At 43.2% G+C, this 24,666-nt stretch overlaps 1 protein-coding gene across 2 annotated transcripts; it reads right to left on the bottom strand.

Annotated features, from left to right (window-relative positions):
• Positions 1-1,464: 1,464 nt before the first annotated feature.
• Positions 1,465-24,376, bottom strand: LOC124634083. Of its 2 annotated transcripts, XM_047169498.1 has the most exons (6): positions 24,173-24,311; positions 8,109-8,209; positions 3,471-3,869; positions 2,420-2,491; positions 1,766-1,972; positions 1,465-1,530 (listed from the first exon to the last, which is right to left on the bottom strand). In XM_047169498.1, the coding sequence occupies exons 3-5, from the start codon at positions 3,867-3,869 to the stop codon at positions 1,769-1,771; spliced, it is 675 nt and encodes a 224-aa protein (XP_047025454.1). In that variant the 5' UTR covers positions 8,109-8,209; positions 24,173-24,311; the 3' UTR covers positions 1,465-1,530; positions 1,766-1,768. The 2 variants fall into 2 exon arrangements, with proteins under 2 accessions (XP_047025454.1, XP_047025453.1); XM_047169497.1 differs by lacking the exon at positions 8,109-8,209 and having other exon boundaries at positions 24,173-24,376.
• Positions 24,377-24,666: the final 290 nt, after the last annotated feature.

Here is a 24,666-nt window from a genome sequence, read left to right as displayed (position 1 = left end):
GCTTAAAGTGCTTTCTCCTTTGTCCAATTTTCCCCACTGTCCTTTTTGTTCGAGAATTATAACAAAAGACAATAAAAATAAAAAAGTTTTTTTTTATATACACAATCGAAATATCTGGATGAAATGAAACGCAATCGCATACAAAAATATCACTTTATTGCTTTAATAGTTAATAATGATGGAACAAGAACCCCATGCCGCCGAGCCCCGGCGCAACCACCCGCCAACGGTGGGCCCCGCGACGGTGGGCCCCGAGGCTGTGGGGCCCGCGGCTCGCATGCCGTGGCCCTGGGGACGCTGGTGTGCGTATCGCTGCTTATTGTCTAGTTACGGAGTGAGCTTCAACTAGAGGTACATGAATATTGTCTGCAACAGTGAACGAGTCGTACTAACTATCTTACGCTATTTTGGCACCCCGTATACTCGGACACAAACTTCATTTGTTTTACTCTTGTATAGTTTATCTCAAATCACAGAAAAACAATATCACAACATTTGAACATAAAACAACAGATCGAATGAGATTTGAAGGTGTTACAACAATAGTGTCAGCAAGGCAGCGACTCGCAGCAGTAGCAGTGGTCGCCGGCTACTCGCCACATACAACAATATTCATCGAACATTATAGGAAAGACATAGTCTCCTCAGTCTAACGTTGTACGGAACAATAAAGATTGAACATGTAATATTAGCGTCGGTAGCACCACGTCTCTCGATAAGTTCACTACAAGGCAAGAAGTTACTACTCAAATTACTAGAACTTTTATAAAATTTAACATTACCTACATCATATTATATAACTACGCACCGTCTCGTTTAAATGTATAATAACTACGTACAAATATATAGGAATACGTGGAACAATAACAAGGTGGAACTCGCAGCTCGCGTCTGATCCGGCGCGCGCACTTCTCGTCAAACGTAAAGTTAGCCATGCGACGCCTCGCACTCTCGCTAACAGCCAACTTCGGCTTTGACGAGAACTGCATTGCAATTATAGCTCTCACTCGTACATACTTATATCTTAACATTACACTTTACTAGACACTACCTACGTACTACGTAATATGGCAGTCTGTATTCGTTAATCAGTTTTATAGAAAACAATTAGAAAACTATAAGATATGGGCAGACCTTTACAAGTGGAAGGCTTGTCTTATCGACTCTACAAGATAATCGCATTATTCTTGATTAATTCCATAATTATGTTGATATGGTCAACAGGACACCCTCATCGGCAGGCGGGGGGCAGTAGGCGGCAGCTGGGCAGGGCTCCCGCTGCAGTCCTCCCCACGCTGTCGGCTACAGGTCAGTATGCAGGATGAGCAGCGCGGCGGCGGGCGCGGAGGGCGCGGGGTGGCGCGACGCGCGCGCTCGCAGCTGCGCGTGCACGGCGTCCCACGCGGCGTCGCGCCCGGGGGCGGCGCGCGCCCGCCGCGTGCCCGTCCGCGCCCGCCGCCGCGCCCGCGCGCGCGTCCCGCTGCCCCGTGCCGCCGCCGTCGGCGACGCGCCGCCAACGCCGGTCTGGTCCTGTAAGCAACGAAATGCCTCTTAAGTATGAACATTCTGTGTTCTGTATCTTATAGTCAAACGGGCTGAACTTCCGATTGATAAGAGCAGATCGCAACAAAACGTCACCCAGCCATTTTTATGCTAGAGATAGAATATTGGCGTAAACCCCGTACAAGATCTTTAGTACTTAAGTAAATCACCAGACAGATTAATAGAAATTCGCAATAACAACGCATTTACACGAAGAACTGACCTGCTAGAAAATCTTATCGAGTATGGTGTACATGCGGAGGTTGGCCTTCTTGCGCCAGCCCGGAGGCGGGCGCTCGGCGTCGTTGCAGTCGCTGTCGTCGTCGGCGGCGGCCACGGCGCACACGCCGCTGTCCTTCTCGGCGGGCGCTGCCAGGGCGCCGGCGCCCGCTCGTCGCGCCAGCCGCCGCGCCATTACAAATGCCGCTATCTGCAACATCAGCACATAGCTTATTGAGAAGACATGCCGAAACGATCCAAAGGGCCATGAAACGAATCGCCTTCCCCTAGCCATTAGCGATATAATAATTTTTACTTACGCGCAAATTTTTACCTAAAGAATATTTCACAGATATCGTATTCTAAATTAAGGCAGTGATCGACGAGTATGTAGTATACTAATATTAAATGGCTGATGAGTTTGTTTGTTTGCTTAAACATGCTAATCTCAAGAATTTGACAACCCCGACGGCGCAATGGTCACCATGCATGCCAAACTGCCGAACCTAATTTTATCGAGTAAGGCTATGAGGCTACTCTGCCGCAGTAAGTATATGTAGAGCAGTGACCACGGGACGCGGGTGATGCGGTGACAGAACGTGATTAGGTGGTCGGTACGATGAGCGAGCAAGCAAACACACAAGGCCTGGGAGCTCACCTGCAGCAGCATGGCCAGCACGCCGAACACCACGATCACGAACACGTTGTTGGGCGCCTCGCGCTCCACTTCCTGCAACACACGCCGCCGCGTTACTCAGCTCATTTTATACTATTTATTCAATTAGTATGCACTATTACACAGGCAGACAGCTATGTGCGGTAGCCTCCTTCTGTGAGGACATCATGTTACAGAAGGAAGCGACGGAGCGCATGCGGGAGAACGACCCTCTCGCGGTGCCGCTCCGTAGACGAAGAAGGGGCGGAAGACGGCGATCACAAGGATCAACCCCTGCGCTCCGGGCATTATAAGGCGCCCCTTCCCCACTGGGGGAGGTATGAGGAAGAGAGGTATGAGGCCTGCCGTAAAGCGGGCAATCGCCGGTGGGGGACTGGACGCCATAGATTCCCAGACCCCCTCCACTCAGGCGAGGTCGGAGTGCCGTTGGGCATTTTTGGTGGGTATACCGGAAACGTCTTTGCTGGGGAGCCCCACATACCCCTCTCCCGTCCCCCGACGGGAGGGGGATGCGTAACAGCATGTTTAGCCCAGCGATAACAAATAAAAGTTAGACAGGTATGTAATGGAAGGGACACGACGACGCTTACTTCCTTCAAAGCTGTTGAAAGAAGACCCAGTAAAGATTTTAGGAATTGATAATGTCATCTTTACTGCCAGTGGGCAAAGCTAAGCATGAAAATGTCTGTGTCATAATATATGTCATAATACATACATACTGTATATTATAACAGTCTAGCTTGATAAGGTACACATAAAAAATCAGCAAATGATAAGTTCACGCCTCAAATCTAATAAAATAACGACATTTTATAGAATTTCAGTGATAGTATGTAGTGCTGGCCATACACGCTACGGTCTACCGGAGAGGTAAACTGTGCAAATACCTGCGCAGGTCAACCGAACAATAGTAGCGTTCAAAAAACTGCACAGGTCTATTCCCACACACATTCCGGTCCACCTGCACAGGTGGACCTCTTCGGTAGACCGTAGCGTGTATGGTAGCGTATAAGGTGTAGAGGCGGGCGCGTACCTCGATCATGTCGTAGAGCGGACGCGCGACGTCGCGGTAGCGCTCGACGGCGAGCAGGGCCGGCTTGAGGTCGTGCAGCAGGTCCATGCCGCGGCGCGCCAGCTCGGCCTGCGGCGCCGAGCGCCACCACGCCGCCAGCGACGCGCACATCCACGCGCCGTAGCCCACCTCGCTGAGCGCCAGGCACGCCACGCCCGCCGCGTACACGTGCAGGCACGCGCGCGCGCTGCGCTGCGCCGCCACGCCCAGGTACACCAGCGCCGCCAGCCACAGCCCCGCCGCGAACACGTACGCGCACGACACGCGGTACTGCGCGCCGCACAGGAACCGGAACCACGTGTACGTGCTGGGGTCCCACGCCAGCCGCGCCGCCGTCGCCAGCAGCGCACCGCTGTACATCTGCAACATACACACCGATCTAAGGTCTGGCTCACGTACCATACCTGTCACGCTGGAAGAGGTATCTAATTATTACGATTTACATATTATGTAGTTATATTGTAGGCCTAGGTGTATGCGTGGAGTAGGTAGTTCTATCAAGAAGCTACCTACTGCAAGTCAAGTGGACAAAGGCCTCCCCATGTGGAGGGGGCTAGCCCGTAGTCACCGTGGGTTCAGTCTTTGACGCTGCGCATGCGTGTTGGTGAACGCAGTGTGGAATATATTTAGCTTTGGAGATGCAAGAGAGATATTCAATGCCTTGCTTGAAGATGTAACCTCAATCATATTTGGGTATTATACAACGTTATTTTTTGTTTGTGCGAAACCTGAATATAGTTTGTTCAGAATCAGTAACTGAATCGATTCCAATAGTTTTTACACCATGTTATATTTTTTCCCAAAATTATCTAAAAAACTTTGAATGTTGGACACCACAAATAAGTATTTATTCTCGCACAACAAAGGTCACGGCGAGTTCATAGCGGGCGCGAGCGCACAGTGCTATCGCGTTGCGCGGCATGTGCGTTTTGTGGTGATTATGTATTTTTACGGACAGTCCCGTAACTTAACAAGCTTATAACTTTGTGATTTTTCATGATACGGTTTTGAAATTTCGTACATAGATTCTTTACATAAAAATACTAGATAGGTGTATCAGGTTTCGCATAAACAAAAAATAACGTTGTATAATCCGTTCAATTGAACTAAGAAACCTAAAGACGATAAACAAATCAATCGATAAAGAAGTGGTGTGTGCAGAGGGCAGGAGGGGGCAGGAGAGGGCAGCAGTCACAACATAATGTGCAGATAGCAGCTGACCCTGCGGCGGCGCCGATACCGACGCGACGTCCACCGCACCGAGCGCTCGCATCACTCAATAGTTGCTCTATCGCCGCATCACAACGCGTTCACTGTGCCTGTGCGCGAGCGCATCAACGGACCAGGTGTTCGCCCGCACTGTGGCGCTTTGTCTGTAATATAACATAAGCTGTACTTATGATAACGTATGACCTCTGAGATGACACATCATGATATTACAATGTCTCTCTTCATATCCATAAAGTAGATGAACACATTGTCAATCATTCATTAGTAATGTGAGTGGCTTATTGTTGGAGACAGAAGTTTTCAGTCAGGCATTCAGCGTACAGCAATACATCTAGACACACGGCAGTGTGTCCGCCAAGTTCGAGCAAAAAAAAGCGACACACCGGCCGTGGGTTATATTTAGGGCTTTCAAATACCGGATTTTTTCAATACCGGTATTAAAAATTTCAATACCGTGATCACGTGATCACGGTATTGTCGGTCATGCAAATATTGCAATACTCCAGATATTAAAAGTCGTCGCTCCTTTATGCGTCTTCGAAGTGCCTTTGCAAGATTTTGGCTTAAGTCATTAGCTTGACCATCTAACTTCGTCAACATACATTTTAGCGCAATATCCGCTTTTAGTAAATTGGCATCCCGTTTACAAGTTCCTAATACAGTTACTTTTACTACAGAAAGGCTGTTGTAAATATTTTTTTAAATATTGTCAAATCGAATTCGTCTAATTCGAAATCGGAGTTTAATTTTAGATCGATTAAAACTTTAAAAACACAATCCTTTAGTTTCAAGCGTCCAATCATAGCCCTGACACTATGACTAAAAATGAGATTGACTTCATCATGACGAACAAGAAGCACATAGAAACGTCTCCGTGATCAATAGGTTTAATACCGGTAGCGATTACCGACTTGTCCGAGGCTCTCTAAATATCAACTTCAAGGCCGAACGTTTCCGTCTGAAGGCCAAGCTCCGACCAACACTGCTCCAAACCATTTCAGGATCTGAAACGTTCCAGTCAAATTTAGAGAACCGATTTGCCGCCGTGGAAACCACAACAGACGTTAACCAGAACCACGAATATGTGGTTCGGATCCTCAGGGAGGAAGGTTCGAGATTCTGTAACATGCAGCGTAAGGGCAAGAAATCAAAGCTTTCGGAAGAGACATTAGGGTTAATGAAGAAACGACGTGAAAACCCGCCTGTCACTTCGTCAGCTAAGCGGGCTCTAAACCAAGAGATCAACAAGCACGTACGACGCGACCTCCAGTGCTCCAATACTCTTGACATTGAAAGAGCAATTGGACGACTGAATCGGGGGTCAAAAGTGTTCGTACAATCTCTTGGAAGAAGCCACTTGACGAAGCTGACCACAACAAGTGGAGAAGTCGTTTCTTCGGTGCCGGCAGTCCTTTCGGAAGTGGAAAACTTCTATGGCCGGTTATACGCATCGCATGCATCTCGACCTGATCCCGGAAATGAGGATTCTAGAGCCACATTAACACGCCATTTCACCGAAGACCTGCCAGAAGTTAGCAGTGGCGAAATCGAGATCGCTCTGAGATAGCTCAAAAATGGAAAAGCCCCTGGCGAGGATGGCATTACAACAGAGCTATTAAAAGCAGGAGGTAAGCCCGCACTGGGGGAGCTCCAGAAGCTTTTTAACGCCGTCCTGTTTGAAGGGAGAACTCCAGAGACGTGGAGTAGGACTGTTGTCGTCCTGTTCTTCAACTTCAACTGTGTCTAGCATTTGTGGACTATGAGAAGGCCTTTGACTCGGTTGAAATCTACTCTGTTCTGGAGTCCCTGCAGTGTTGCCAAGTAGATTGCCGATACATCCTAGTGATGAGATGTCTCTTTACTACTGACTAACAAAACAATAACGTCGTTTGGCTCGCTCGACCGATTAAGAAACCAGTTGTTTAAGAAAGGTTGTTTAAGAGGAGGTATGCTGGAGATAAGTTTTTTTTTTTTTTTTTTTTATTTATTTATCTACATACATTTACCATTACAGGTTACCCCAATGCGATAAATGCGCCTTAATTACATATAAATTATTTATACTAAAATCTATCTATTTATCTACCATCTATAACTAATAATAAATAATGCATTTCTTGTGAATTCACTCGCAGAACAATAAAATAGGTCCGTTTCACTCGCTATGAGATTGAGCATGCGGATTGCACGCGTCAGCGGCGCCTCCCTTAACAGGTTAGTCCGAGCGCGCGGCACCACTAGCAGCGGCGGCCGCCGCCGGCGCCACACGTACCTGTCCGGCACACACAGACCCAACTGGCCGAGAACGACTGCATTATGCACCTTGCCTCTGAATACTTGAAATATATATGAGGTCAGTGCCAGATCTCTCCTCACCCTTAACTCGTTGTATCCCACCATACCCAGAATAAATAGGGTGGGATACATCAACGGGTAAAAGGGATATACTCCATAGTACCGCATATATAAATATCTAATAAATTTATTTTGAACCTTCTCCAGCATGAGACTATATTTAGCTTCATGTGGGGCCCAGATGACTGCATTACACTCTAACTGGCTCCTCACCAATGCATTATATAGTGCTATAATGGCTTTCACATTTGTGAATCCTCGGACCGTACGAAGTACAAACCCCAAATTTCTATAAGCCTTTTTACAGCTACGTATGATGTGGTCACGAAAAGTCAGACTGGTGTTAAATTCTACTCCTAAATCCTTGACTACTGCGACCCGTTCCAAAGGCAGCCCGTCAATGTAGTAGGTATGTAAGATGGGCTTGTGTGCGCGGGAAAAAGTGATGGTCACACACTTTGAGCTATTGAATTGTAGTAGGTTATCCTTGCTCCAGCTCACCACCCTATCAATGTCATCCTGTAGCCTGACACAGTCATCCTTGCTTTTAACCGTGAGGGACAATTTGAGGTCGTCAGCGAACAACAGACAATACGCGTCTTGAACTACTTCTGGCAGGTCGTTCACCACCAGAAGGAAGCATAAAGGGCCAAGATTACTCCCTTGACTTACCCCAGACCTCGTGAAATATGGATCCGACACGTGACCCGCATATTCTACATATTGTTGCCGATCCCTCAAATAACTGGCAAAAAAGTGGAGAGTGTGTGGGGTAAAACCAACACCTGCTAATTTCCTAAGCAACATGTCTTTGTCGACTAAATCAAATGCTTTTCGAAAGTCAAAGTACGCAGAATCAGTTTGTTCCCCACTATCCACCGTCGGCACCAGATGGGTCATATGGCAGAGCAAATTACTGGTGGTGCTTCTTCCCGGTCGAAATCCATGCTGCGCATCTGATAGATGTGCTCTAACCTGAAGGTAAACGCTCCTATGTATAGCCGTTTCCAATACCTTTGCCGGCGTCGATAATGCTGCCACTGGTCTGTACCCATCTACAGACCCTGCGAACCCCGCCTTCGGAACTGGGACAACGCGGGTCACTCTCCACCTCTCTGGAAAGACAGCAGCTTTAATGCATTGGTTAAATATGTGGAGCAGTGGCTTGGATAACGCTACTCGACAGTCCTGAAATATGTAAGGTGGAATGCCGTCAGGCCCTGCGGACCGCTTCGGTTTAAGCTCTTTTAGTGCCCGACACACGTCTACCAATTGTAATTGGTCCAAGTGCACTCGCGCCGCTCCATTTCGACTACCTGCGCTAGCTATGGCTGAGTCCACATCCAACTCCGGTCGCTCCTCCCTATATACCGAATAAAAATACTTCGCAAACTCTTCTACAGACTGCTGATTGGATAATGCCACTCCACCTTTCAAGATCACTTGTGGAGTTCTTCTACCTCTCTTGGACTTGACGTAACTCCAAAAAGATTTCGGATCACTCAACATTTGACCCTGAACGCGGTTCCTATAGTGTTCCTGTGCCACTTCTAACTTATTTTTTATGTTGGTTCTACACCTAGCAAAAGCTTCGTAATCGACCCTCGACCCGGTTGCCTTGTACTTTTTATGCAAAAAAGCCTTCAACCTTATGTCGCTTAATACACAAGTGTGAAGTGTGAGAATAATATCTAGACACACGGCAGTGTTTCCGCCAAGTTCGAGCAAAAAAAGCGACACACCGGCCGTGGGTTATATTACACGAACCATTTCGGGCCAAATTCGACCCCCCTGTAACTCAAAATCTATTTTATTTACGCATATCAAATTTCTAGTATCTATTGAGACCCCCTCACTTATCTAAAATACAAAATTTCATTAATATACCTATTGTAGGTCTTGAGATATTGACGTCAGAAAATCGCTATTTTTACTATACACTCACTGACTGACTGATTCACTGACTCACTCATCAAAAACCTAGACCACTTCCAATGGTCGTATTGACTTGAAATTTGGCATGAAGGTAGGTCTTTATGTCAAGGTAAAGGGAAAAATCTGAAAATGGCCAAGTGTGAGTCGGTTTCAAAATAATGAAGGTGTTTTATACCCGGTGTAAATTTATACCCTTAAGGAACTAAAACGAACTAAATTTATCTATATTTATATAATATATCTTCGAATGGTTTGTATTTAGTTAGAAGTAAAATAGTGTAGTTAGAAGTAAAATAAAAATCTGAAAACGGCCAAGTGTGAATCACTTTCGAAAATAACGAATGTGTAACTTTGATCCACGAACATAATATATGATAACATGTCATGTCAGTCAGTTGGTAAATCTAGTCCATTTAGTTAATCTAGTTCATTTCTTTGTAAGAAACATAGTGCATATTAAAAAATCTAAAAGATAGTATAAATGAGACATTCCTTTAACTAACTTCATCATAAGAAAAAAATAAAATAAACAACCTTACAAAAATAAATGAAATCCCACCCAAAACAAAAATGTGAAAGACTGCCAAGTTCGATAATATGGGAATGCTTCGCCTATAAAAGAAGTGAGATCTGAATAAGTACCAAGTTCCATACACATACCTCAGTTAAAAATAGTTACTTTTTAATGATGTTACTTGGCAAGTTTTAATAGAAAATTAAATACTTGATTCATTGCGTTTAGTAGGTTTATAACAAGGTGTATGAAAACTTTCCAAGTAACATCATTAAAAAGTAACTATTTTTAACTGAGGTATGTGTATGGAACTTGGTACTTATTCAGATCTCACTTCTTTTATAGGCGAAGCATTCCCATATTATCGAACTTGGCAGTCTTTCACATTTTTGTTTTGGGTGGGTTACGAATACATCTTACGAGTACGTAGTTATTTATCTTATTTAATACAACTTCCTGCTACTTATTACAACAAACCACAATAATTAAAATTATAAAAAGATTGTAATACCGTAATCACGGTATTGGCTCGTCAATACCGGTATTGAAAAAAGACCAAAATATATCCGTGATCACGGTATTACGGGATCCCGTAATACCGGTATTGAAAGCCCTAGTTATATTACACGAACCATTTCGGGCCCCCTATAACTCAAAATCTATTTTATTTACGCATATCAAATTTCTGGTATCTGTTGAGACCCCCTCACTTATCTAAACAAAATTAAAATTTCATTAATATACATTAATGAAATGTTGTATTCTATATAAATGAAATTAATGAAATTTTGTATTTCTGACGTCAATATCTCAAGACCTGCAATAGATACCTATTGTAGGTCTTGAGATATTTGACGTCAGAAAATCGCTATTTTTACTATACACTCACTGACTGACTGACTGACTCACTCATCAAAAACCTAGACCACTTCCAATGGTCGTATTGACTTGAAATTTGGCATGGAGGTAGGTCTTTATGTCAAGGTAAAGGAAAAAATCTGAAAATGGCCAAGTGTGAGTCAGTTTCAAAATAATGAAGGTGTAAATTTATACCCCTAATATATTTATAAATAAAACGAACTTTTATCTATATCTATATATATAATAAATCTGTAAAAAAACTGTGTCTGTACATTGAATATATTAAAAAAAGGCTTATGTTTAACTGATCACCAGAAATAGTAACAAATAGCAGACAAAAATAGTAAATGATCACCAAAATGAAACTCGCATTTTAATGTAAAATGATAACCAAAGTTTTAACACTTTGCTATCCCATTTAAGTGAAATTACTCCAAAATAAATCATGCGCAAGCCAAAAATAGTAAATGATCACCAAAATTAAACCACCATTTTAAGTAAAATGATAACCAAAGTTTTTACATTCTGCTATCCTATTTAAGCAAAATGAGTCCAAATAAATCATTGTTATCCCAAAAGTAGTAAATGATCACCAAAAGTAGTGAATGATCATCAAAATTATACCAGCGTTTTAATATAAAATGATAATCAAAGTTTTTACATCTTGCTATCCTGTTTAAGTAAACTGACTCCAAGAAAATAAGTTCGGCCTGATACAATAAATGTAATAACATTATGGGGACCCTTTTCCTGCACTAGGGTGGAAAATTGTCTATTGCATGCCTCTAAACAGTGCGATAAGAGTGTGTTTTCGAGGGAGTGTATTGAGAAACACATTCTTCTTCTTCTTTCTCCTGCCCTGTTCCCAATTTTACTTGGGGTCGGCGCAATATGTCATTTTCTTCCATTTTCCCCTGTCACTCGTCATACTGACACTCACGCATGCATTGCAAGCCGGATACATAACTTAATATGGCATCATAATACTTTATTTGATAATAAGCCTACATTTTATGGCAATCACAGTGACTTATTTAGGCAAAAATAATACATTAATTTGGTCGTCAAGAGTTGGTGATCATTTACTAAATTTGGTGGTCGAATACAATTTAACGTGAAGTCGTGACTAAAATAGCTGGTACTATTACATTTTTAGACTTTATTTTTCTGGTGTTCAGTAGATTTTTCTGGTTGCAAAACTAAGGGTATCAAAGCATTTTATGGTGGTCATTATATTTGTTCCCTTAAAAAAATAATAATTGGATGGGGTTTAGAAACAGTAATGGAGCACAAATCCAAAAAAAAAATCTGTCTGTTTGTCTGTATGTCTGTTTGTTTGTACACGCTAATCTTCCGAACTACTGAACGGATTTCAATGATTTTTTCTTTGTTGTATCAGTATTAAGCCTGGTCAACATATAGGCTTTAATTTATCTTCGAAACTTGAAGACCTGATGCAGAACTCCAACAGACCAACAAAACTATAAGAGATACAAAAATGGTGCCATGGCAAAAATTGACTCATGTGATGAGCATTTTCAGCTGAGATAATAAATTTTAAGATCTGGAACACCTGATGTGGAACCCCAAGAGCCCAACTTCTCTGTACCATATACAGGTATGACGTTTTAGCAAAAGTTGTTCTATTTGATAAGCACTTTCTATTGACTTATACAAATTGAAGATCTAAAACACCTGATGTAGAACTCCAGGGGCCCAGCTAGACTATAGCATATAGAAGTATGACGTTTTAGCAAAAGTTGTTCAATCTGATAAGCACTCTCTGTTGACTTATAAAAATTGAAGATGTAAAACACCTGATGTGGAACTCCAGGAGCCCAGCTAGACTATAGCATTTGAAGATATGACGTTTTAGGAAAAGTTGTTCAATCTGATAAGCACTCTCTATTGACGTATAAACATCGAAGATCTGGAACACCTGATGTGGAACTTCAAGAGCAATACTACACTTGAAATGTATAGAAATTAATGTTATGAAATAGGTATGGTGAAATAGTTCCTAAAATAATGGACACGTATTTTTCTTTTCTCTCTCTCACAAACAAATAATAACGAAGATACAACAACGATTGAATTTCGTGTTAAGTCACTGCTTAGTACAAATTTTACATACCTAGACGTGGCGTCACGAGCCCCCACTCTCCGAGTTTGTTGCGTTATATCTCATTATTATTTTATATGTCTCTTCCAGACCTCGGGACTACAGAGTTCCGATTTTTTGGGAGGCAAACGTGGGGCCGAAGCCAACACTCTGAAGCCCTTTTGAGACAACTTTAATGAAATGGTGACATAAAAACCGACGATTATCCCTTTATACACTATAGAAATGAACCCAAGGACAATCCCCGGTGGACGTCGTTAAAAAAAAGACAATCCCCGGTTCTGTGCTAAACTATTGCTAACTATGGAGGAAAACTACTTGGGCTATTGTGATGGGATGTTAGTGGATGTCAATGTATTAGGCATGTAAAAATGGCAGGTGGAGACTCGCCACCTCACTTACTGGGCCCCCGGGAACCAGTCACTGAATAGCAACAAGAGGGCAACAGGGACATGAGCGGCTCAAGGGTGAGGATACCTCGGCGGACTTTAAACGCAGATTACGCGCTCCCTGTGCTTACCATGAAGCACCTACCCTCCGATCAGGGCTACTAATCCTGCTCTAGCGACTCCACACTGGACGGCCAAGCCAAGCCAGAGGCGTGAGACCTACCCCCGTCATGGTTCACTCCGACCGGCCGGAGATGGGGGACAGTATACTCTCCCTGGAGAACTCAGTATACATATATAGCCCCGCGGGGTCGCTACTCCCCGTCATCAGCCTCAGATGTCCTGCGGTGCCTATATCTCATTATTATTGTCGTTATTATCTCAAGAGCCTTTGTCCTAATTATTTTAGGGTCGGTATTTTAGTCACGATGCAACTGAGTACCAATGTTTTACAAGGAGCGACTCCCTATCTGACCTCCACAACCCGGTTACCCGCTCAACCCAACACCCCTTGGTAAAACTGGGCAGACTTACTGGCTTCTGACTACCCATAACGACTCCCAAGAATGTTCAAAGACAGCCGGAACCTACAGTTTAACATCCCCTCCAAATAACGGTCATTGGTATCCAAAATATACGTAGAAAGTACATACGAACTTAGAAAAGTTGCATTGGCAGGCACTTGCCAGACCTGGAATCAAAGACGCACGCTCATACTTGAGAGATTGGTTCTCTACCCACTAAACCACCACGACTTCCACTAAGTCACCACGACTTTGTCATCTATTTAATGTTTTTTTACGTAATAATACGTGTAATATTTTTGCCACACACAACTTAAATGCGGACTAATTAGAATCACTACTTTTATCCCTATGGTCACGTCTATTGCGCTTCAGTTCTCAGCGTTTTGTTTAGTTTGCTGTCCTTTTGCCGTTAAAGTACAAAAATTAAATATATGGAACGTTTCTAATGGTTATGAGTATTCCGTTGTTTTCAAGTCAACGGGCCCTTAAAATTCAATATCAGACTATTCAGATCTTTGATTTTGCTGACCCCGTAGTCGCTGGCATAAGGGACAGGATCCGCGTACGAAGTTGCGGGCAGAAGCTAGTTTATATGATATATATTTGAATGGTCGTACCGATCTGAAATTCGTTACAAAGGTTTGTATTTAGTCAAAGTAAAGTAAAAATCTGAAAACGGCCAAGTGTGAGTCACTTTCGAAAATAACGAATATGTAAGTTTGATCCACGAACATAATATATGATAACATGACATGTCAGTCAGTTGGTAAATCTAGTCCATTTAGTTAATCTAGTTCATTTCTTTGTAAGAAGCATAGTGCATATTCCAAAATCTGAAAGATAGTATAAATGAGACATTTCCTTAACTTACTTAATCATAAGAAAAAAAATAAAAATAAACAACCTTACAAAAATAAATGAAATCCCACCCAAAACAAAAATGTAAAAGGCTGCCAAGTTCGATAATATGGGAATGCTTCGCCTATAAAAGAAGTGAGATCTGAATAAGTACCAAGTTCCATACACATACCTCAGTTAAAAATAGTTATGTACTTTTTAATGATGTTACTTGGCAAGTTTTAATAGAAAATTATATACTTGATTCATTGCGTTTAGTAGGTTTATAACAAGGTGTGTGAAAACTTGCCAAGTAACATCATTAAAAAGTACATAACTATTTTTAACTGAGGTATGTGTATGGAACTTGGTACTTATTCAGATCTCACTTTTTTATAGGCAAAGCATTCCCATATTATCGAACTTGGCAGCCTTTTACATTTTTGTTTTGGGTGGGATTGTTTGTACACAAGATCCTTAACTTTGTAACAATATAATAATTTAATGTGTTAGCTAAGTAATTAATTATCTGTTTATGAATTATACCTACAATAATTTGAAATAGAAAACATCAAAAACAATTTTGTAGGTAGTTCCTGATATATGCGCATTAAACCCGTTTTCATTGCATTTATTTATACCGCTGCTTTGGAAAATGACGCGGGATCCCGAAAGACCAAGATCTCGGCCGGTATTGTATAAGTTGTAGGACAATACAATTGTTGCGTGTGCCGTTGCCGCCGCAGTTCCCCGCGAATTCGCCCAATTCGTGCCGGAGCCGAGGTCGCGGCCGCTCGATAGGCGCCTGACGTCACGGCGCTCGGGCTTGACGCGACCGATTGTGCTTACAGTGCACTTTATACGCCAATAGGAACGCCGCTAACTTACAGTCAAGGCCGCGCCAACTTTTCTTAGTATTTGTCTAAATACTGACGGATCCTCGACTCCTGAGGCACGATTCTGCTAATTTTACTTAAGCGACATACGATTCACATCCGACTGAGATCCAATCACGACTCAATTACGATTGAAGCGTAAGTATGTGGCATTCCGCTATTGTTTTCTTTGAAATAAACGTTTGATCCTTTTCTGTCATTTAATAATGAATCACTTTGTCTGCACATGATTTACGATTCCAATATGATTGTAGAGCAAACTACCGTAGGTATAGACCAAAATCTCCAAAATAGCAGACCAATTGCAAACCAATCGAATGTCGGTGGAATACGATTGGTCTTATATTAGTAGCAGAATGCCCGATAATATGGTTAAAACTGCTATTGCGATTCAATTTCTATTCAATTTTGACCTTATTAACTTAGCAGAATCGGGCCCCTGCTGGATTTCATTTGTGACCGTCAAACACAGTAGAAGAGACAAATAATATTGAAGCTGTTTTGAGTTCGCGTTGTGTGAAGCAGTTTTTCGTTTCGTTACTTGCAGAAGACATAGAAAAAAATAAGCGTAAGAAATTAAAACGCAAACGACAGTCAAGTGGGTTGACCCACTTTGGGTAAATAGAAATTTAGTTGGAGAATACGTGACATTGGTACCCCAATTAAAACAAAATAATACCTACTAAATTCAATGAGCATTTTCGGATGGATATTGCAAAGTTTTACAAGATTGAGGACCTATTACGACCCATTTCATTGCAACTTGTCGACAAGGAGTTGAGAACCATACGTGTGCAGCGCTGTTCCGCCCCATTCAGCGTCGAACGCGGCGGAACAGCGCTGAATGTGGCAGATCAGCGCTGATCTCCATCTAAAGCACTCGCATGATAAAAACACATTTGTTCTCATTTTATACTAGTTTGCCGCGAAAGCTGAATAAACGCGGAAAGCTGAATGGATGCGTACGCGTCTCCATACAAAATCGTTGTTTTCTATGGACATAAGCTGAATAGAGCTGAATAAGTGTGAGTAGTCCCTTATCGCGTGTTTTTACTTTCAGAGTCAAAAACTGAATGCTATGCTTTTATAGAGATCTCTGCAAGTGTCTGACTCATAAAACAGTTGATTGAGCGGAGCGTCCGCGCTGAGTGGTACCGACGTTATCGCGAATCAGCAGCTGTTGCCTTTATATTTGCATGTTTAGGAAACGTCGCGAAACTAGATGAAATTGTGGTAATGATTGTTGCACTGGGTGTCTGCGTGACGCGGGGTCGGGGCGCGGCGGCACGTGGCTGCACTGGGTCAGGGTCAGCGGGAAGCGCGGGTCGACGACCGCCGCTCCTCCGCGCGGCCCTGCCTGCTCGGCCGCTCCGTCTTACACTTGACATCCACACCAATTGTACTCTCCACATCAATTTATGTCCACACCTCCAATGTATGTTGTATGTATCGTGTCCTTTTGATCGTTTTCTTAGGGATATCATTTGTAAATGGCAGTTTAGTCTTTAATGTGCATTGTGCAAAAAGCAATAAGTACTGATAAAGAAAATATGGCTATTACTTGCGACTTGCGGCACCTCTCGCAATTGCCAAAACAAGCTGGTTTTATTACACGTAAGTATGTATTTATGTAAGTAGGTAAGTATACTTAACACCCTTCGGGGACCGGCGATGGCTAGTGCACGCAATGTCAATGTTTATGTAAAGAACAGCGTCGCTGAGTAAAGTCAAGTTGGGTGCTAAGCAGTTGGCGGCTGCGGCGGAGCGTGGGCGCACGACGCGGCGCGCTGACACATCGCGCCGCGGACGACGACCTCACCATCTGAGCATTACAATTTGCACAAAAAACTAGAGAGGCGCAATCACGCACAAAATGTTTTGTTGTATAAAACATCCTTACAAATTATTCCCCTAAAAACAAAATAAACCATACTTATACCTGCTTAAATATTCTTAAATATTTCATTTTCGATATTCAAGAGGAAAAATGTGATGACATGATAGATTAGCAACTTAATTATAATGACCATAGTAGGACGACAAACACTACATGACTCTTCATCTCAAAACAAGAGTAGGAATTCGATGACTCAATCTTCAGCATGCTTGTGACGTCATTACGGTAAAGCAACTTCTATACGATATGAATTATGATGATGACTCCACAAATAAAAACAAACCAACTGCGTCGATTTACTTTCAGTGTGTCAAAATGTAGGTATTTATGTGTGCAATCAAGAATAATAATGAGTATAGATTTATCAAATTAAGACAAAAAGGGGTCCTAGTCCACTGCGGAACCCTGAATACAACCCCAAGTTGAGATTCTCTTTTTTGGCAATCGGTTGAATAGGGCGCTAAGAAATATACGCGCTCAAGGGCCCGAGATCGCTAGAGGCGGCTCTGGGGCCCGATTCTCCTAAGTTAATAATGTCAAAATCGAATAGAAATCGGATTGCAATAACAGTTTTAACCATATCGGGCATTCTGCTACTAATATAAGACCAATCGTATTCCAACGACATTTGATTGGTTTGCGGTTGGTCTGCTATTTTGGTAATTTTGGGGCTATACGGTAGTTTGCTCTACAATCATATTGCAATAGTTAATCACTTGTAGACAAAATGATTCATTATTGAATGACAGAAAAGGATAAAAAAGTTTATTTCAAAGAAAAAATAGCGGAATGCCACATACGTTTCAATCGTAATCGAGTCGGGATTGGATCGCAGTCGAACGTGAATCGTATGTTGCTTAAGTAAAATTAGGAGAATCGGGCCCCAGGTCGCATGCATGAAACACTTTTTATTTCGGATCAAATCATAGTCAGTAGGTAAATGTAAGTACCAAATGAAACATTTTTAACATACAATAATGTATTATTAAGATTGTAGCATTGTAGTAAATTATCTACCAGTCCAGCAAGAAGACTAACGACGCAACTCTTCAAACGGAAATGTTCTGAATGGATTTTATTTAAAGACATTATTGGAGCAGGCCATGCGTACAGGCGTGTGTGACCGCCGCCGACGTCAACACTTGACCAGGCCGGTCGCCACTCCAGGCCGCATGCATTTAACCAGAGGAGCGATGTTACTCATAGCTGTTAGTCGGAAACTAACAACGTCATCAGAGAACATGCCTGATCACATGGGTCGACAGTCACAAAGCAATGTCCCACTGAGTGATTCCTACATATATTCGTGAACATTGACCTAGCTGGCAGGTGATAGCTGTCATCCAGAGCACTGAACTACGCACCATCAATGTGCTATAAAACGGAACATGAGGTGCAGTTGATGCAGATGCCAGTATGCCGAGCGACGTCATCACGAGTCTGCGGTTGCCTCGGTTTTTTTATCTGACTACACTATAGTGTTTCTTCAATGAATATTCCATATTTCGTAGACTGTTTAATGTGGTGTAATTGCAAGTGCAAGTGGTGTCGGCGAGCGCACGTGTCTCGCGGACACTGCAGCAGCCCGCTGCACGTGCGGCCAGTGCGTCACGGTGCACGGCCACGGTCGGACCCTTCCAACACTCTTTAAAAAGCATCCTCTGACCAATGTTAAACAAGGAGATTATAGGAAGCTTTAAATTATAACAAAATGAATTCTCCCAACAAATCTTTCAATGATCTTAAATAAATAAATAAATCTTAAAGGATTCTAATCTTATGCTGACTTACGCATTAAGTACTCGTACGTAAAACTTACCTACTACAAAAAGCGTCTAACCAATCCTCACCCATTGATGTCGACTGGGAGCATGGCGAGGAGACAGGAAACAAACAAATACCTACAAGAGGCTACAATAAAACAAAGGAGGCGAGATAACACAAAGCGTACTATCTGTGACTCAGCTGAGAGAGAACGTCACGCATGCGGCGCGCTTGACGCAGCCGCGGCCGGAGGAGTTAGCGTCAACTACATTTGCACACAATTGTGTGAAACCTTCACTGAAATGTGTTAATACAGAAGTGGGTCAAGTTCCCGAGCCTCTAAATGATAAGTCAATCTATGAAGTGCAATACCGTGTAGCATGTTGTCACAAGCGAGACATAATGACATTGCACTGCTACAGGAGGACAAAGAGCGCGTCACGCAAAGGTTACTTGCCCCGCGTGAGATCATCCTTGTCATGACTTGAGCCTGTTTGTGTTCGTTACAGATGCTACCATTTTTACGTACATTGTTCATTTGGCTAAACTGTAAGGCTTCATTTCATCACGTGTTGATTGGAGCCACCACACGACAAACCGACGCTAAAATCTATTCATATTCTGTACCTAATCTATGTATTTAATGGGTGATCCTTTCTCACGTGAAGCCCAGAAAAAGCCTGATCTAACTGCAAACGCTTAACAAGTCACAAAACGGTGGAATAAATTGTGGAGCTCGTACAGCAGTAGCCTTGCAGAGCACAAGCTACTCAATAGGCTGTAACTTGTTGGCAGAGCATTGAGAGGCAGCAGCGAAGGGAAAGCTCGTGTGTGGCGAGCACCAGTTCACGTATCGGCATTCCGAGAAGTCGGGCCGCGCCGATTGGAATCCCACCGCGCAGCCATTGCCTATGCGAGCGTCCACCTGCGCTAGCCGATACTGCCATAACAGTTACGAATGCCGATGTCATCACGTAACTAACACACATAATATAATCATGTCATCTCGCGCTCTAACGATGGATATCTAGTCATGTTTAACATGTCAAATAAAGGAAATTGATGATTGTATTGGCGACCAGGCAGGATTATTAGATATTGTAAGTTAATAACAGAGGAGTCAAGAGAGAGAGCCTAACATGTTTCGATTTTGAAGCGAAAAAAAAATTCTTCCACTCTTGGCAACCAGGTTTAAATTGCTGTCTACATACATGTATGTTTGTACAAATAACAAATTCTTTGGAACGATATTACTCAACTTTACTAAGTTTAAGTATTTATGAGTACCCAAGCACGACTTGACGAGTACAATATTAGAGATAGATTGTAGTCAAAGCTGCCTAATTTATTGGGTATCAATTAAGTCGTCCTAAAATATTTAGCTTATTACAGCGCGCAATGGCCAAAAAACTAAAAACGGAATCTAATCGACGAAATAGCTTCGTCACATCACAGCATCATAAGATTATCTATCTGTCTTTAGTGACGTTTTTTGTACCAGCCGATAGCAGGTTTGTGTTGTTTTTATATCAGGTCAGGAGCCCGAGGCGTCGCCGCGTCGGCGCGGGGCGGGGGGGCGCAGCGCGCTAACTGTTCGGACAAACACGCTGACGGCTGATCAAGGCCGTCTAATTGATGTAAGAGCAGTATTCAAACATGTGAGATTCCCGCGAACAAGATTTAAGTAACAGGCGGTGGAGGGGCGGCGGGGTCGCCCGTGACTCTGTGACCCCGCTGTATATTGTAGTGGGCCCCGCTATCGCGCGGTGTCGCTGCTGCAATCACTCGTCTGCTGCTTGCTCAGCATTTTAGCGTCACGTGGGTGGACACGCACTATTATAAAAACAATGTGCAATGTTTATTTTTTAATAGATAATGAGTAGGTACGTATATTCGTGAATCAGTCAGTCGGTAGTGAATGCTGGTAGGATGACAGCCGTATTGTCCAATTCACTATGAGGTACTGTCTTAACGATTCCTAAAAATCTAATCATCATCCTCCGAGCCTTTTTCCCAAACTACGTATGTTGAGGTCGGCTTCCAGTCTAACCGGATGTAGCTGAGTACCAGTGCCTTACAAGGAGCGACTGCCCTATCTGACCGTCTCAACCCAGTTACCAGGGCAACCCAATACCCCTTGGTTAGACTTGCGCCCTCATACTCGAGAGGTTGGTTCTTTGCCCACTAGGCCACCACGACTTCTAAAAATCTAATCGCAGGTTTAAAAATCTGGTGAATGGTGGGTAACCATTGACTGGGAAATTGATATAAAAAAATGGGTTTTTGGCATTTTACCTAATTGAACATTCGGTGTGCAATCTGAATATATCATCATCATCTCAGCCATCATAGGACGTCCACTGCTGAACATAGGCCTCCCCTTTTGATCTCCACAGATTCCTGTTGGAAGCGACCTGCATCCAGCGTCTTCCGGACGTCCTACGCTGCGCTTACTAGTCCGTGGTCTCGACTCACAACTTTCGAAGTGTAACAAAGTCATCAAAAATTACTTTGAGGTACATATATTATAACCGCGATCGATGAGATCACGCCTCATATCGAATGGTAACTTAGGTAAAACGTCAAAAAAACATTTTATATTTGAATTTCCCGTTACCTTTAATGAAGTAATTTAAACAAAGATATCAGAATGAGCCCGTACTGCTGGGTCTGCTGGTGCGGTCGAGAGGTCCCCGTCAGGCGGTCAGTACTGTTGTGTTACAGGCTGTTGGCTGTGGCTGTTTGTTCTAACCAACATTCGCTATATAGTGTGTGACTTGTGGGGGGCGGTGGCTGCCCTGAGGCTGCAGTCCGCCTCGCACACTAGTCGCATCGTGCGGAATGTGTCCGACTGTCATGTATCAACACCGTGACTAATACAAAAACCCAGTGCGCGATCGATTCACAATATTTTACTTGAATTATGTACGATACAGGTAAACAAGTTGCGGTTTTCCTTGACCTTCCGTAGTGAGAACATTGTAAATGGATGGATTGTTAACGCAATTCGTATTGTGTCCTAAGGACTAGCTACAGGTATATCATTGACACGATGCTCTCCGGGTGAGGTCTTGTACAAGTATTTATAGATCGTTTGCGCATCTATAGATTTGCGTTCAGACCATAGAGGGAGTACGAGATTGTTTGCCCGACTGCGCCACGCAAAGGACGGCAATAGTTTGTTGGGCCTCGGAGAGCACATGAAGCCGATGGTCTTATACCTAACTTTTGCCGACAGGACCCACCTGAGATGTCCTTCAGGAGTTTGTGAGTAAGGGAAGTGTGCGCCACAATATCTATCATATTGTGCACAAAAAAAAACAATCAAACTAAACAAACTGAACAAAATGAAATATTGAAATGTTTTTCTGTTTGGTTGAATACGCTTATCAGGAGGTTCCTACGCATACGTATAAACCATGTATCAAGAAAGGCTGTGTTATGGATTATTTTTAAACGCCTAAGCAAAGCATTTCCCTCGGGACGCGGAAGAAACCGCAAGTCTATCTAATAAGGTGGGCATTCAAAATCTGAACTTCCTATTCAGTCAAGGAAAACGTAGATAACACGTAGAGAAGTTAACAAGTACAAATAGATTTAAGATTACCTGGTAATGCTGCCAGCCTCTTGGGCTCGCTCCCAGTTGACAGCGATGGGGACGAATTTTTTGACGCGTTTTAGTTGTTTGTTTTACTAGGATAGTTTTTGATTTTTATTGTAAATATGTAGATTACCTACTAGATGTTTAAAGTCTTTGAGTAGGTATATAACGAGCAGACAACGGCTGTGCGCTCAACACACTAACTCAGACTAGAACAACCACCTGTAGGAGCGTGGACACACGAGGTGCGGGGATCGATACTGTCCAAACACTGACTTGCAGTGCAAAGACCATTTCACAAGACCAATGAAGTGGAAATGTCCGACAGTGTTGGGCGCAGAAAGCGCATCGCCCGGAGCTGCCTCGCCGCGGGGTCTTGCTGGCGCGTCAGTAGAGGCTGCAGCCCACTAGCCTCTCCAGATCGTTATCGCGCTCCGCCCGACGACCATCTTCAATGTGAACACTAGGCGCCCCACAGCACAGCTGAAGTGCTTACACTTACAAATAAGTTAAGGTACCATTTGTGTCATCGATCAATAGCTTTCTCAGGAATTAGTATTGTCAGGGGTAATTAAGTATGACCTTATTATTTTTAAACTCCACGATATCACGATGTATGATACATATCACACGATAGGGTTGGAACGAAAAAAATCACGCCCCACGTCAGGGGGGTACTTTAGACGTAATAAAACAGTATTTTCCTTTTTTTTGCACTTTGTTGGCGTGATTGACAATGTACATATTGGAATCAGCTCTGTAGTGCTAGCGGACGGACTGTCGCCCGGCCACCGCCCGGACGGACAGACATGGTGAAACTATAAGCTCTACTACGGAACCCTAAAAGGGTTATCTTTATGAAAATCATCCTCATTGCGAGAGTCATGAGACATTCCGCGATGTGCTGAATCGTGTTGAATTTGAGACGGTACCTCTAGTTTCCGAGATGTGTGATGACTAGTTTAGTCGGAAACACTAAATTCAGTATAATTAGGTCTTATTTTAATATACATTTCTGTGTAGGTAATGGTAATCCCAATTATAGGTAGCAGTGACCTACGCTTACCTAGTCATTTGTTTACCTCCATGATAAATTGGTGTATTCATGTGCATACAATAAAAATATTTTCGTTATTTCTTTGAACTGAGTTGGTAATATTATGTTTTGAATATAATATTATAATATTTTGAAGCTAAGATAAGGAATGTTTAACATGAAACAGTCTCCTCGCTAGGCATAACGAGTGGACGCAGTTAAACAATAAGTTTATTGAAAAGCTCGGGTACGCGTACGCCCTGCCTGCAACCGAGCGCATTTTTTGTGCATGCACGGGGCGCGCAGTGCACGTTGCATCGGCGAGGGTAGCGGGGGCCCAGGGTGCGGGGGGCGGGAGGGGGGAGAGCATTGTTTACGTGCTGCATTCCTCATGCGCGTGTTACAGGACACCAACGTTTAAGTATATGGTAAAGACCGTATCCTTAGGTGCTCGCTCTAGAGATCATTTCAAATTGATATTTCAATATGAATTAGGTACCTACATACCAAAGTTCATATTGAAATTGGATTAAGTGTCACAAACTAACAAAATTATTGAAACCTGGAATGAAAGTAGAATTTCAAAGAATGTTGGTTATTTCTACTGAGGATAGACTGTACTTAACGATATATAATCCTGCAGGCGCAAGCAACGTACTTGATCAGATCGTGTTTTGAAGTGGGTAAAGGAATACTAACCGCGAAGGCGATGTTGATGAAGATGAATATCTTATCAGCGGTGCAGATCCCCCTGGCGCAGGCCATGGTGCAGGGCGGCGTGTGGTCACAGAGGCTGGCGAGTCCTGGCGAGACACACAGAGAGCAGTGTCGCGTGCGCGGGGAGCATGCCGGGTGTGCAGCGCGCGCGTGCTCGCGTGTGCTCGCGGTCGCGCCTCGTAAGGCACTGCCGCGCGGCCCGCGCCCGAGTCCGCCCGACCCGCCGCCGCACAGTGGATCCAAATTGAAAAATAGTGGACATAGGCAACAAAGTTCCAATATCGATTCGATATTTTTTTATGTGATTCTTCATGATATTCCAGACAACTTTTACTCTTGTGAAATTTCTTCTAAAGTTGATCGTTTGTCTGAAAAAAAATAAATTAGATTTTTTTGTATGGAGCGAATCACGTTTATTTTTTTTTCTTCAATTGTACGGATATGTTAGGTCTGTGGCGTGAGTATATGATACCTAG

The sequence above is a fragment of the Helicoverpa zea genome, chromosome 10, assembly GCF_022581195.2.
Source record: "Helicoverpa zea isolate HzStark_Cry1AcR chromosome 10, ilHelZeax1.1, whole genome shotgun sequence".
NCBI classification, from domain to species: domain Eukaryota; kingdom Metazoa; phylum Arthropoda; class Insecta; order Lepidoptera; family Noctuidae; genus Helicoverpa; species Helicoverpa zea.
Note: the sequence above shows the minus strand (reverse complement) of the source record. Positions and strands in the feature narration are given on the sequence as shown.

Excerpts from the sequence above, each read along its gene's own strand:
- LOC124634083 (XM_047169497.1), bottom strand. The coding sequence starts at position 24,238 with ATGGCCTGCGCCAGGGGGATCTGCACCGCTGATAAGATATTCATCTTC. Across the intron at positions 2,492-3,470 it reads CGCTCTACGACATGATCGAG|GAAGTGGAGCGCGAGGCGCC; the intron begins GTACGCGCCCGC and ends CGTGTGTTGCAG. Across the intron at positions 1,973-2,419 it reads TGCTGGCCATGCTGCTGCAG|ATAGCGGCATTTGTAATGGC; the intron begins GTGAGCTCCCAG and ends CTGATGTTGCAG.